This window comes from Leptodactylus fuscus, chromosome 7 (genome assembly GCF_031893055.1).
Source record: "Leptodactylus fuscus isolate aLepFus1 chromosome 7, aLepFus1.hap2, whole genome shotgun sequence".
Taxonomy (NCBI): Eukaryota; Metazoa; Chordata; class Amphibia; order Anura; family Leptodactylidae; genus Leptodactylus; species Leptodactylus fuscus.
This window is the reverse complement of record NC_134271.1, coordinates 125,146,619-125,162,725: the sequence shown is the minus strand read 5'-3', so window position 1 is coordinate 125,162,725 and position 16,107 is coordinate 125,146,619. Positions and strand designations below refer to the sequence as shown.

The following is a 16,107-nucleotide window of genomic DNA, read 5'->3' as shown; positions in this document are numbered from 1 at the left end:
AGATGTGTCCTTTCTTAAGCTGTCTATATAGTTTTGGTGGCCAAAATGGGCAACTTGTATACATCTATCTGATGTGCTGACACCGCAGTAGTTCCTGGGTGGGTGGCAGCCAAAAAATAGATTGACTATGGTGGATATTTTCAGTCGGATGCTGGTCAAAAATCCAATTGTTTGGCATGATTGTGGATCGCTAACATACAAAGCCATCTACAACCTGTCCCCTCCATATATCTCTGACCTAATCTCCCGCTACCTGCTCACACGTAACCTCAGATCCTCCAATGACCTCCTACTCCGCTCTGCTCTCATCCGCTCTTCACACAACCGTCTCCACGATTTCTCTCGTGCATCCCCCATACTCTGGAACTCCTTACCACGACACATAAGACTGACCCCACAATCACAGGCTTCAAGAAGGCCCTGAAGACTCACCTATTCAGGAAGGCCTACAACCTGCAATAACACCATCACCACACCGCCATCTGTACAGTCTCCCCCTCTCCTTCTATCTCTACCCCTCTTCCCTCATAGATTGTAAGCCCTTGCGGGCAGGGCCCTCTACCCCACTGTGCCAGTCAGTCATTGTTAGTATTATATCTACGTGTATATTCTGTGTATTGTATGTAACCCCCAAATGTAAAGCACCATGGAATTAATGGTGCTATATAAATAAATTAATAATAATAATAATAATAATGATTGGCCACTTTTTGGCCGATCATCAGCCAATTTTTTTGCAACTAATTTGCCCCTTGTTCAGGCAATGTAGCTGTTAATGTTGATGGTCACATCATTGATCAGATGGCCACCTAATGCCTAGCTCTGGCCACAAACTTCTTTTATCAAAATCTTGTGCTACTCATCACAGGATGCCTCAAGCCAAGAGCCTAAACTAAGGAAGCACAAATCTTGTAAGTCCAGAACAAAATAAGTTATCGGTCATGCAGGGGCAGGTAAATTTAGATGGGTTTGAGGGGTGGAATTTGAGCGCTACTTCTTGCCTCTTGCTCCTCCTTTGTAAACGCCTGCAGGATGTCCGTCTGCCGTGTATAGTTGCCGTTGCTGTCCTGCAGCCCCTGTAGGATCCTCTCCCTCAGGACCAGCACAGACACCCGCAGCTGATGCCACAAGAGCTGCACTGTATGGATATCAACAATCACATTGACAGAGTATGACAGCAGCTTCAGGGAAAACTCTGTGTCCAGCAGAGCATGGATCTGTTCCACGTGATCCGAGATATCTTCACAAATTTCCTGCCGTATAGAGAGAAAAATCAATATTAGATAGGAAAAACACATAGCTGAAGGGCATATATATATATATATATATATATATATATATATATATATACACACAATAAATACAATCACAAATGTTTGAAACACAAACACGTAAAAAAAATTATTAAAAATATGTACATTATTTTCTAAAGGGTTAATAGGAACAAAGGAACTCGGCACAACCTCATGTTAGCAAACACATAACACAAGTGCATAACTGAGCTGCTATAATAAAACTGCAAAAAGTAATACCCCAAGTGTGAACTAGGTTTCGGACCCGACAAAGCTTGCAATGTAGTCCCGTAATACTGCCATTCCTCCTGATAAAATAAGCTGTTGTCTTTGTATGAGCGAGCATGGCACTGGGCAGCCCCTGGTTGTGTCTGTGCGTGTCCTGGGATTCGTGACATAAGAGGACAGCTGCCATTACACTTTCAGCTGTCGGGACAATTTGCTTCTAAAACACACAAACACACTAAGCTGTTTCAATTGCTCACACTGTGTGAGGCTTTACTGACAACTCTTTACATTTCCCTTTAACATATCCAAGCTTGTAAGACATCCATTGATCTTTCCCCAGTACACAATGCCGTACACACGTGCTGCAGAAATACCCTGAATTTTCTCCTTATTAAATAGAATTTCCGACAAATAAGTTTACAATAAGGATTCTGGAAACACCCTGCAGACAATTACAGTCATCGAGCCTCCACTACGACCCCCGTCAGTGCCCCTTAGAACAACTGCCAACGTATGTACCTAAAATAATGCACATGGACCCTACCTGGCCACCATTGACGCCTCCACACCTGGTCTGTCAATCACGCCTGGGATTTAGGGCCTGTCCCAGAGTCGGAAAGGGCCCTGAGTCTGAACCATGACTTCGGCGAGGCTGGTCCTTCAATGCCCCTCCCCAGGACTATTTTTAGGAGCTGATTTCTCACTCAGGGGAATGTGATAGAAGATGGGAGAGACCCTTCATCCAAAAGCAGCCTGGGAGGCTGGCACAATTCACTGTCATGTTAGTGGAAAGATACACGAATCTGTGCTTCACCGCTCGGTAATATTCAGATTACGCTGAAATATGTAACACTAATACTGACTCACGCTGGAGTGTACATAGCTCAATAGCTATGTTATTAATATCAACATAATATTAGCTACAGTGCTGTGTAAAAGTTTTAGGCAGGTGTGGAAAAAAATGCTGAAATGTAATGTTGGGCTCACACCAGTGCTTGGAATCCGCGGAGAGAAAAGTTCTGGATTTTTCTCTCCACATTTTTAAGACAGAGGCCCAGCGGATCCCATTATAGTCTATGGGGTCCGCAGGTTTCCGCGGGTAACCACTTCTTAAGCAGATCAGTTTTCCATTTTTCGGGGCGGACCTGAAGAATGGAAACCCAACTGCAGGTGTGAACCTGGCATAAGAATGCTTTTAGAAATAGAAGTGATAATATATTATTTTTGTCAATTAACAACAAGGAGAAAAGAGAAATCTAAATGCCATCAATATTTGGTGTGACCTTAGCCCTTTGGAGTCCTGGAAATGATCACATGGCACCCACAGATCTCCCTTCTCATCAGCATCATCCAGTCTGTCTGGGATTACATGAAGAGACAGAAGGATTGGAGCAAGACTATATCTACAGAAGATCCTTGCTTAGTTCTCCAGCTTCTTAAAGGGATTCTATCATTAAAATCACATTTTTTTGGCAATCACATGTAGGAATAGCCTTGAGAAAGACTATTCTTCTCCTACCTTTAGATGTCTTCTCCGTGCCACCATTCAGTAGAAATCCTGGTTTTTCTTCGGTATGCAAATGAGTTCTCTCGCAGCACTGGGGACGGGCCCCAGCGTTCAAACAGCACTGGGGGCGTCCCCAATGCTGCGAGATAAATCTCCTGCGCCGCCTCCATCTTCTTCAGGGACAACCTCTCTGCACGTCTTCTTCGGAGTTGGGTTCAAAATTCTAGGCAGACAGCGCATGCCCGCGGCCACAAGAAAAATGGCCGCTTACACAGCCATTTCCTTGGGGCCTGAAGAAGATGGAGGCGGTGCTGGAGATTTCTCTTGCAGCAATGGGGACACCATTCATTTGCACCATTCATATTCATTTGCATACAGACAAAAACGGGATTTCTACCGAACAACAGCATGGAGAAGACATCTAAAGGTAGGAGAAGAATAGCCTTTAAGGCTATTCCTACGTGTGATCGATTAAAAATGTGATTTTAATGATCAAATCCCTTTAAGCCAGGGCCTTATATAGGGAAGTTGGTTGTCAGTAGAGAAAATTCAGAAAAGACACAGTGCTAAATCAGTGCTGCAGTCTCTTCATTCTTAGGATTGGTGGTCGTAGACGTTGGTGGTCGTAGACGTTGGATCCTCAAAATCTTATCCTAACAATATGTCCCCACTTTACAATAAATAGGACAATACCCCTTTAACACCATTTGATTGTCGCATGCTTGTCTGAGTTAGCTTGTACCACATTTTATGTCCTCCTTGGACATCGATGTCTCTATTAAATGACTTCTAATATATGTTGATAGCTATAAGCAGCGCTAGGGTTGACTCAGCAATTGACATTTATTGGTTTTTCAGGGTGCCCTTGAGAGTCCATTACAAAACTACTTACACAGATATAAATACAGTGCTAGGCGAGTTACAGTAATATCCTCATTCTAAGGCTTCGAGACTTCATCAACTCTTTTTATGATATATATTTGTATAGTAATGTGTAACAATAAACTGTTCATTCATTCTGCATATCAATGTGAAAATGGAGGGGCCGGTGCTCCCCTTTAATGTATTGTATGCCATTGTAATGTGAATTACGGGAGGAAATACATCCTTAGTCATTCGCTTGCTGCTCCTTACCCCCCACCCTGCTAAGATGGTGATGTGACTTACAGCAATTGTCATGGCGTAATAGTAGCATTAAGTTGTTGGATGCTCATTGCTATATTATGACCGCCATCCATTAAGGCACGCCTCAGCTATGAATCATTGGCTGCAACTAGCTGAATATGGAAAAGCCTGTGTTTAGCACAGACCTCCTATGATACTCAGGAGATTGTCACATGGGGCTTCCATGGTCATGTATGGTCCTGAGATCACCATGCACAGGCTGAGATGAAAACACCACAACCAAATTGAAGCAGTGCAGATGTTCTATCTACCGATAAAGCAACAGTTTTAGGATGGTCATGACCCACTGTGTTGGACTGGCCCACTAGAGTACTAGGTGATCGTTTAGGGCCTGGACTCTAACACAATAATGGGCCACCAGAGAACACGCACATTTGAAGGGTGCAATGGTCTGTTTCCTGGGGGATATTGGAGGTTGGGCCCCCAGAATCATTGTATCTGGCCCAAGGATCCACATTTTAACACTGATAACCCCCATGTATTCCATACTTAGCAGGGATGTTCTGGGTCCACTGTGTAGGTCGAGCTGAGGCAGGTAAATTCTGTGGATGATATGTGGCTGACACTCCATAGGGGGCCATATAGATGGCACTTTATATGGGATGATCTGAGTTTAGGAATGGCCACCACTGTATGAGGACAAGTATATACAGTCCTATGAAAAAGTTTGGGCACCCCTATTAATCTTAATCATTTTTAGTTCTAAATATTTTGGTATTTGCAACAGCCATTTCAGTTTGATATATCTAATAACTGATGGACACAGTAATATTTCAGGATTGAAATGAGGTTTATTGTACTAACAGAAAATGTGCAATATGCATTAAACCAAAATTTGACCGGTGCAAAAGTATGGGCACCTCAACAGAAAAGTGACATTAATATTTAGTACATCCTCCTTTTGCAAAGATAACAGCCTCTAGTCGCTTCCTGTAGCTTTTAATCAGTTCCTGGATCCTGGATAAAGGTATTTTGGACAAACAATTCAAGTTCAGTTAAGTTAGATGGTCGCCGAGCATGGACAGCCCGCTTCAAATCATCCCACAGATGTTCAATGATATTCAGGTCTGGGGACTGGGATGGCCATTCCAGAACATTGTAATTGTTCCTCTGCATGAATGCCTGAGGATTTGGAGCGGTGTTTTGGATCATTGTATTGCTGAAATATCCATCCCCGGCGTAACTTCAACTTCGTCACTGATTCTTGAACATTATTCTCAAGAATCTGCTGATACTGAGTGGAATCCATGCGACCCTCAACTTTAACAAGATTCCCGATGCCGGCATTGGCCACACAGCCCCAAAGCATGATGGAACCTCCACCAAATTTTACAGTGGGTAGCATGTGTTTTTCTTGGAATGCTGTTTCTTTTTGGATGCCATGCATAACGCCTTTTTTTTATAACCAAACAACTCAATTTTTGTTTCCAAAATAAAGCTGCCTTGTCCAAATGTGCTTTTTCATACCTCAGGCAACTCTATTTGTGGCGTACGTGCAGAAACGGCTTCTTTCTCATCACTCTCCCATACAGCTTCTATTTGTGCAAAGTGCGCTGTATAGTTGACCGATGCACAGTGACACCATCTGCAGCAAGATGATGCTGCAGCTCTTTGGAGGTGGTCTGTGGATTGTCCTTGACTGTTCTCACCATTCTTCTTCTCTGCCTTTCTGATATTTTTCTTGGCCTGCCACTTCTGGGCTTAACAAGAACTGTCCCTGTGGTCTTCCATTTCCTTACTATGTTCCTCACAGTGGAAACTGACAGGTTAAATCTCTGAGACAACTTTTTGTATCCTTCCCCTGAACAACTATGTTGAACAATCTTTGTTTTCAGATCATTTGAGAGTTGTTTTGAGTAGCCCATGATGCCACTCTTCAGAGGAGATTCAAATAGGAGATCAACTTGCAATTGGCCACCTTAAATACCTTTTCTTATGATTGGATACATCTGGCTATGAAGTTCAAAGCTCACTGAGGTTACAAAACCAATTTTGTGCTTCAGTAAGTCAGTAAAAAGTAGTTAGGGGAATTCAAATCAATAAAATGATAAGGGTGCCCATACTTTTGCACCGGTCAAATTTTGGTTTAATGCATATTGCACATTTTCTGTTAGTACAATAAACCTCATTTCAATCCAGAAATATTACTGTGTCCATCAGTTATTAGATATATCAAACTGAAATGGCTGCTGCAAACACCAAAATATTTAGAACAAAAAATGATTAAGATTAATAGGGGTGCCCAAACTTTTTCATAGGACTGTAACACTAAAAATACCCTGTACCTAGTGTATGCAATTGCATGCAAGTTTTGGAGGCAAATCCACAATGTGATACATTACCTTTAAAGCAGATGAAATGCTGGAATTTTTTTTTGCATATAAATTGACTTATGTATTTTAAAATTTGCAGCATGTGAATTTATTTTACGGTTTTCACTACTCTTTATCGAGGGGTGTGAAATCCGCAGTAAATACCGCTGCATAATATGCTGTACATGCAGATATTGTGGGGATTTTCCACCACCCATGGCCAAATCCAACATCAAATCTATGTCAGAGAAATCCACCCTGTAATCCGGTACCTTTTGGGGTGTGAAAAAGAAGTACATTTGACTGTCTAAAGGCTATAAGGTATTCACAAAGCAGGGCCATAACCATGACTGTAGTAACACATTGGTGAGTCCAGTGAAAAGGTTCCATAAGTGGCCTCCCCATCGTCACCACTTAGACATACCTCCCAATTTTCAGAGGACACAAAGGCGGATTAGTTTGAATTATTTTGTTTTAAGCTGTGCCCTTAACCCTGCCCATGTTCCCTTTGACCCCGCTATTCCTATCATGTCCCTTTGTGCCTTAACACAGTAACAGTTCTCTTCAATTGGTAGCATAGAGTGACAATGCCTCCACCACACAGTATAATGTCCCCTAAGGAGTCTGCACAAAGTATTATGCCCCCTTAGTGGCCCCTGCACAGTATAATGCCCCTTCAGTGGTTCCACATAGTGCAATGCCCCTTAGTGGCTCTTGCAGAGTATAATACCTCCTTACTAGCCCCAATACAATATAATGCCCCCTCGGTAGCCCATCACAGAGTCAAATGCCACTGCAATGGCCCTGTATAGTATAATGAACCCTCAGTGGGCCATAACACATAACACATTAACATGTCCCTACCGCTCTAGTGCTGTCTGTGGCCCAGTGCTTATGGTGACTTCCTACATCAGACTGCACTAGCCAATGGTGCATGTAGCTGTAATCGGGACTCACCAACACTGTCACATTGAGAAGGGCCCCTCCTGTCATAGGGCCTGGTGCAATTCTGTCCACATACTTGTGTGTAATACTGTTCTTTAGTAGGTAAGTGGAAGTCAAAAATTCAGTGGCAGATATTTATGGAATTTCCAATAGACCCACCTTCCGCAATACATCAATGCCAAGCTAATGTCCCAAGTTTCAACAGAAAATGCACCACACAAATGTATGTAAACTGGCAGTGAGTGGATATTTAAAGCACCACTTTCCGGGCTAGAGCTAAAAATACAGAAATATAACCAGCAAAAACCCAAACTCTATTCTAAATGTAGTGCTGTACCCCACCCCCCGGGATGTCATGTCTCTTTTCTATTGTAGGATAAGGGACTAGTAAGAAGCTCATCCAAAATATTACAGACCAGTCGACTCCTCCACAAAGCAGAGATCACTTTTGATACTAAATATATTGCAGTCCTCTCACCTAAATATGGCACCTACATCTGGTCCCTGTCATACGCTGCACAGCAGAGGTAAGGGGTTAATACAGACCTAGATAGATAGATAGATAGATAGATAGATAGATAGATAGGAGATAGATAGATAGATAGATAGATAGATAGATAGGAGATAGATAGATAGATAGATAGATAGATAGATAGAGAGAGAGAGAGAGAGAGAGAGAGAGAGAGATAGATAGATAGATAGATAGATAGATAGATAGATAGATAGATAGATAGATAGATAGATAGATAGATAGATAGATAGATATAGGAGATAGATAGATAGATAGATAGATAGATAGATAGATAGATAGATGATAGATAGATAGATAGATAGATAGATAGATAGATAATCTAAATATACTGATGATAGAAAGATAGATAGATAGATAGATAGATAGATAGATAGATAGATAGATAGATAGATAGATAGATAATCAAAATATACTGATAGATAGATAGATAGATAGATAGATAGATAGATAGATAGATAGATAGGAGATAGATAGATAGATAGATAGATAGATAGATAGGAGATAGATAGAGCCACAATAAAGCCTCCACCCCACAATTCACACTGAACGGCTCCACACTGGAGAAAACCAACAGCTACACCTACCTGGGGCTGGAGCTCAGCCAATTAGGAAGCTTCAAAGCAGCAATAGAAACCCTGAAAGGAAAAGCCTGCAGAACCTTCTACGCCATCAGAAGACAACTGTACCACCTCAAACCACCAGTGAGGGTCTGGCTGAAGATATTTGACGCAGTCATCATCCTTCTCTACGGCAGCGAGGTTTGGGGCCCAGCCACCTACCCAGACCAGTCAAAGTGGGATTCCAGCCCAACAGAGAACTTCCATCTGGAGTTCTGCAAATACCTGCTCCATGTCCATCGCAACACCTCCAACATGGCCTGCAGGGCTGAGCTAGGCAGACTCCCCCTATGGCTCACCATACAGAAGAGGGCGCTAGCTTTCCAGGCACACATCCAGGGGAGCAAGCCTGACTCCTACCACCACCAAGCATGGCTAAGCCACCTGAGCAAACCAGACACTCACCAACCAAACAGACAACCACCAAACCAAAAACACCAACAGATGATAATCAAGGCCAAAATAAAGGTGACCACAGAGGCAAACAGAGAGCGGTACATTGAAGAATGGAGAAACGAAATAAATAACTCCAAGAAACTCACCGTGTACCAATCCCTACAAAGGGACTACACCATGGCCACCTACCTGGAGAGAATACGCCACCCCAAACACAGACAGACCCTAAACCGGTACAGACTGAGCGCCCACAACCTAGAGATAGAGACAGGGCGACACAGGCAGACGTACAAGCCACGGGAGAACAGACTGTGCCAGCACTGTGACCAGGGGGCCCTAGAAGACGAGACCGACTTCCTGCTACACTGCACCAAATACTCAGCTGTGAGGGCCGTCTACTACCAAAGACTCTCTGCCCACATCCCAGACTTCATATCTGCAAACGAGAAGAGGAAACTCTACATCCTACTGGGAGAAGAAGAGGCCACTGTGGAGATCGCTGCCCAATACGTGTCCAGCTGTCACCAAATAAGAGGAAGATGAGACTCCACGGACTGTTATATTTATCCCAATACACCCGCCCCACCCCACCCCCACCTCCCCATATAGCGGTCACCAACGAAGAGGAAGATGAGACTCCACGGACTGTTATACCCCAAACCAACCGCCCCGCCCCACCCCACCTCCCCATATAGCGGTCACCAACTAAGAAGAAGACGAGACTCCATGGACTGTTATACCCCAAACCACACCCCCCCCCATACCCACCACTCACCCACCCGAATCTCCCCCCCCCCCCCACACACACACTCTACTAGCTTTGGCAATGCCAAATATCTATTCGGACGTGCCAATAAAGCTTTTTTGATTTGATTTGATAGATAGATAGATAGATAGATAGATAATCTAAATATACTGATAGATAGATAGATAGATAGATAGATAGATAGATAGGATAATAGATAGATGATAGATAGATAGATAGATAGATAGATAGATAGATAGATAGATAGACAGATAGATGATAGATGCATAGATAGATAGGATAATAGATAGATAGATAGATAGACAGACAGACAGACAGACAGACAGACAGACAGACAGACAGATAGATAGATAGATAGATAGATAGATAGATAGATAGATAGATAGATAGGATAATAGATAGATGAGATAGATAGATAGATAGATAGATAGGATGATAGATAGATAGATAGATAGATAGATAGATAGATAGATAGATAGATAGATAGACAGATAGATAGGATAATAGATAGATAGGAGATAGATAGATAGATAGATAGGATAATAGATAGATGATAGATAGATAGATAGATAGATAGATAGATAGGATAATAGATAGATGATAGATAGATAGGATAATAGATAGATGATAGATAGATAGATAGACAGATAGATGATAGATGCATAGATAGATAGGATAATAGATAGATAGATAGATAGACAGACAGACAGACAGACAGACAGACAGACAGACAGACAGACAGATAGATAGATAGATAGATAGATAGATAGATAGATAGATAGATAGATAGATAGATAGATAGATAGATAGGATAATAGATAGATGAGATAGATAGATAGATAGATAGATAGATAGATAGATAGATAGGATGATAGATAGATAGATAGATAGATAGATAGATAGATAGATAGACAGATAGATAGGATAATAGATAGATAGGAGATAGATAGATAGATAGATAGGATAATAGATAGATGATAGATAGATGATAGATAGATAGGATAATAGATAGATGATAGATAGATGATAGATAGATAGGATAATAGATAGATGATAGATGCATAGATAGATAGATAGATAGATAGATAGATAGATAGATAGATAGATAGATAGATAGATAGGATAATAGATAGATAGATAGATAGATAGATAGATAGATAGATAGATAGATAGATAGATAGAATAGATAGATAGATAGATAGATAGATAGATAGGATAATAGATAGATGATAGATAGATAGATAGATAGATAGATAGATAGATAGGATAATAGATAGATGATAGATAGATAGATAGATAGATAGATAGATAGATAGATAGATAGATAGGATAATAGATAGATAGATAGACAGATAGATAGATAGATAGATAGATAGATAGATAGATAGATAGGATAATAGATAGATAGGAGATAGATAGATAGATAGATAGGATAATAGATAGATGATAGATAGATAGATAGATAGATAGATAGATAGGATAATAGATAGATGATAGATAGATAGATAGATAGATAGATAGATAGGATAATAGATAGATGATAGATAGATAGATAGATAGATAGATAGATAGATAGATAGGAGATAGATATATAGATAGATATAAATATAAATAGTGCTTATAAGTGCAAAGATTATTAAAAGCTATTCATATTTTAATGTATATTAAGTAATGTTTTTATCTAATTGTTTATTAAAATCACACATATGTCAGATCGGACTCCTCATGTGACATCTCTAATCCCAATTAAAGGGCATAAAACTTACCCCCAAATCATATTCATCATAAACATGCCAAACATCGTCTATATGAGGAAATGAAGTGAAGCACCGAAACTATGTCCCTAAGATGCAGCCAGGGTCACTTTGACCATAGGACCAACAGCGCACTTGCATCAGGCCCTATGGTAGCATGGGCCCCCTTGGACAACATTACCATTGCGATCTAAAAAAATACATTTGCATTTATCAATTTAATGGTCAAAAGGGTATGTTCACCCAGCGGAAAATGGATTCTGTGTGTGAACATACTGCGCGTCTAGCTGCAACGGAATGCTGATGCAGTGCACCGGTATCCTGTCATGGCATCCGCCCCGGATTAGGCCCGAATGAATGAACCTAATCGGGAAGGAGTCTCGCGCCGCAGATGCCGTGGCTGAGTCAGCCGCCGAATCCGTGGTAAGAAGGGGCATGTCGCTTCTCTTTCCCGCTACTAGCTAGCGGAAAAAAGAAGTGAGCGGCTCCCATTAAAGTCAATGGGAGCCGTTTTTGGCAGCGGATTTTGAGGTGGATTCCGTGTCAAAATCTATTACAATTGTAAGCAGCATAGGGCATTTATAGGGCAGGGAGAGCTAAATATATTGATAAGTAGTTTTATGGGAAATGATTCAGTATAACTTTATTTACACCCCTGCTTATTCTATGCTTAGGAGTCCAGTGGGCGGTATGACTACATACAGAGATGTACTTTGTCAGTGTGTTAGCCGTGTCCGTGTATGGGGCCGTGAGCCTGGGGGAAAAGCTCAGGACAGGTCCTATTTCTGTCCTGAACCAAATCAATGGGCCCATGAAGGCACAGGCTGCTCACGGATATCATTCATGTGCCGTCCATGCAGTTTTACCTCAGACCTGGCACATGTATACATTCGTGTGCAGCACCTTATACTGAATCTTTTCCTACAAAACTATATTTGACTACTAGCAGGAGGACCCTGCTTCATACGGGTATATTTAACTTTTTGTTTGTGTAGTGGCCCCATAAGAATTGTCCAGTTTTGCACTGATGTATTTTGTATATTGTTTGTGTGTATCCATAAGCGTCATGTGATCATGTGTATCTCATTTCGGATATCAGTGAAAAATCGGTTGTTATGGAGACCTGGAGTAAAGCTGTGTGTATGTGACCTTGTGTAACAGTGTCATCCACAGCGCCTGCCCCTTTAAGGCTGACATAAAGTAGTGAAGAAAAATGGCTGGGTTGCTATGGAAACCTGGAGTAAAACTCTAATATATGGTACTCTGTGTAGAGCCGTGTATCTAATCCTCCGGCGTGTGGTACTATGTGCTGACGCACGTATCTATTCCACTGGCATGTTGTACTGTGTGCAGTGGCGCGTATCTAATCCTCCCCTTTGTGTTATTGTGTGCATTTGTGCATATCTAATCCTCTGGCGAGTGGTATTGTGTGCAGTCGTGCGTATCCAATCCTCCGGCGTATAGTATTGTGTGCAGTGGCGCATATTTAATCCTCTGGCGTGTGGATTTGTGTGAAGACGTGTGTATCTAATAGCTGGCGCTTGGTACTGTGTGCAGACATGCGTATTTAATCCTCCGGCATTTGGTACTGTGTGCTGACTTGTGTTTCTAATCCTCCAGTGTGTGGTACTGTGTGCAGATGCGCGTATCTAATCTTCCGGTATTGTGTAAAGACTTGCGTATCTAATCCTTCGGCATGTGTAACTATGCGCAGATGTGCATATCTAATGCTGCAGCATGTGTAACTGTGTATAGACGCACGTATCTAATCCTCTGGTGTGTGGAACTGTGTGCAGACGCATGTGGCATGTGATACTGAGTATTTACCTGTGTATTTAATCCTCTGATGTGTGCATCTCAGTTTGGATATCAGTGTTGTATTGTGCATGTGGAGTGACCGTGTGTATTGCAGTTGGAATATGAGTGAAAGACTTGCAGGTTTGTATTAGCTAATGGGGGGGTCAGGGTATTAGGAAAGCTGTATTTCCAGAACGGTACGTCCGAGTGAGTTGGGGCCTCGTCTTAAACCTTCCCGGACACCTGAAGTATCTGTGTGCCAAATTTGGTGAAGATCGGTCCAGTTGTTTGGTCGTGCATAGAGAACAGACAGACAGACAAGAATTCATTTTTATAATATAGAGAGATATATGAATGTGCTCCGCTCCTTCTCACCTATAGCATGTTGTCTGCAGATAGGTTTATAGGTATAACATGATATTACTTTTAGGCAACCAATTCATTGGGGGTAGACCAATATATATTTAATTATATTACAGATCCATACAACATAAGCCATATCCCCACGTGTATGAGCCCTAATATTATATGAGCACAAAAAAATCAATCATATAGGTGAAATAAATGTTGTGACGTATGACTGTAACCCCTCTGTTCTCTTTTGTTACAGCTGGTGCTCTTTAAATCCTTTGCAATGGCTCAGCGGCCATATTTGTCACTTCTCCGGTCGCACGCTGTGTTACAAGGTCATACAGAGTGACCTTAATTCACATTGTGACTATAACCCTAGTGCCTTGCCTGTACTGTGGCCCCCTACTGGATAGAATGAGATAACACAAGATGAAGCTTGACATGAATTTAGATAGGGGTATTTATTAAATTTGTGCAATAGTGACTCCATGTGCAGTACCAAACAATGACCACTAGATGTCAGTCTAACTCAAGACATTTCTAGAGTAGCCTTCATTATTTGGGATGAGGCTCTTGAACTCATACACAAGGTTGTATTTAGATGACATGGAAATTAAGCAAAAATAAATAGCAAACCGCCCCAAGTGTGCTATAGGAGATTATTTCCAGGTCTAAGCCTCGCCACTTTACATTCCTGCATAATTCTGGGATTATCTGCCGCCTGTCTATTCTTTAGTATTTTAATTTTGCCGTTTAGCGAGTCTCTGCAAACGTGACTGACAAATCTACATAGCATGCAATCCTATATATGTTGTGTCGTATACCTGACAATACATAGTGAGTAATAAGTACCTAGCCCTTGTACAACTGCACTGATACCAAATGTTGCCCGGTGCAATTCCTCTGCCATTTTCTAGAAAGATATAAATTAGATGGTCTGTAGCTAGCACTCCAAGGTCAACCAAGTAAATCACAGAAACATCTACAAACTACAAGTCTACATTCTCTTTGTTTTTATAAGGTGACTGCCATTACATCATAAGTAGGTTCTAGGGTACGTTCACACTACCATCAATTGTCATCCGTCACAGGATGAGAGCAACGGACATCAAAAGACAGATGCAGATGGAGCCCCTTCTGTGAATGGATCCGTGAAAAAGAGAACAGGTGCAACATGGATGATGCTAAATACACAACTGAGCCTTGGCAACATTACCTTGGTGGCCATAGATGGTGATATACATTGTCCCTATCCAAGATGCCCAAGCATGCCTATCTACAGTGTCCCTGCCAAGGGCGGGATAGCATGCTCTGAGTAGCCACAAGTGTATATTGCTGTGCTTTCTTTGCAGATGCAATGTGTAGAGATTAAATATTGGTTGTGTTGAGGTGTTGTACCAAGGGAGAAGTTGTTGGTCACGTCAGGTGGCATGAGCCAGTGCTAGCTGCAGCATGATGCTTGGGTTATGTCTGGCAAAAGCTGGCGGTATAAGAGCAGCCTAGGCGCCTTTCCGTGCAGTCCATTTAGTTGGTCTGTCTGTGTCTGACGGGAGAAGCTACTGTTGCACGAGAGAATGGAGGCCTGGTATCAGGTTGTGGTAGGGAGTGTCGCCTGTGGACCCAGGAGTGATACCTGCTTGCTGAAGTCGGCCTTATCTTGTGGGTGCTGATAATTTTACCCAAGATTAGTAAAGTTTTGGTCCGGTATAAAAGAGTGTCTGGTGGTTTTTATCTTCTGACATGACTACACTACACCGCCAGATCTCTTACGGTCAGCGAGTTAGCAGGACTATTACAACATTTCAGGCCTACCACAAACGACAGCATCTAAAGACCTCAATGATGTGGTACAGTATCCACCATCTTTAATAAACTTCTTTATTGCCCCGAAGGCACTGATGCACAAATACATGGGATACATAGACTAGCTAGTCCATGGCCCAACAAGTCTCAGAGATGTACTCTGCAAAGTACCCCTATGTAAACCAAATGAGGACATCCTCAGAAGACTATGGAGCCATGGCCGTGTAAGCTACATTAGAGCTAAAATACCCACCTGATGCACCATACCTTACTGTAGACATATATAGGGTGATGAAATCTCCATATACTACTTTTGATTTGCTTTGTGCCTTCAATTTTGGCTAGGTTATCTGTTTGTCTAGTCCACTCCATCAGTCCCAGACCCATCCAGATGGGATTGGGTACAACGTCCTTACATTTTTTCAAGAACCAAGCTCTAAATTTACCAGAAAAAAGTTGTGTACTACAAACATCTAGTGGTATAGTGACATGCCGGTCTTGTGTCATACTGCAGTCTTGCTGCCAAGAAAATAAGCTTTTAATCCATATGCAAATGAGCTATTCGGTGCACCAGGGTGCGGCTGAGTCTCCTAGAACTCCTATTCTTTCTTACGACTGCTGC

At 41.8% G+C, this 16,107-nt stretch overlaps 1 protein-coding gene across 1 annotated transcript in view; it reads right to left on the bottom strand.

Annotated features, from left to right (window-relative positions):
* The window catches only part of AKAP6 (A-kinase anchoring protein 6), a 175,902-nt gene that overhangs the window by 128,282 nt on the left and 31,513 nt on the right, over nucleotides 1-16,107 (bottom strand). The window contains exon 3 of the mRNA XM_075282957.1: nucleotides 1,002-1,253. Within this exon, the coding sequence (XP_075139058.1) occupies nucleotides 1,002-1,253 (252 nt within the window). The remainder of the gene's footprint in view (nucleotides 1-1,001; nucleotides 1,254-16,107) is intronic.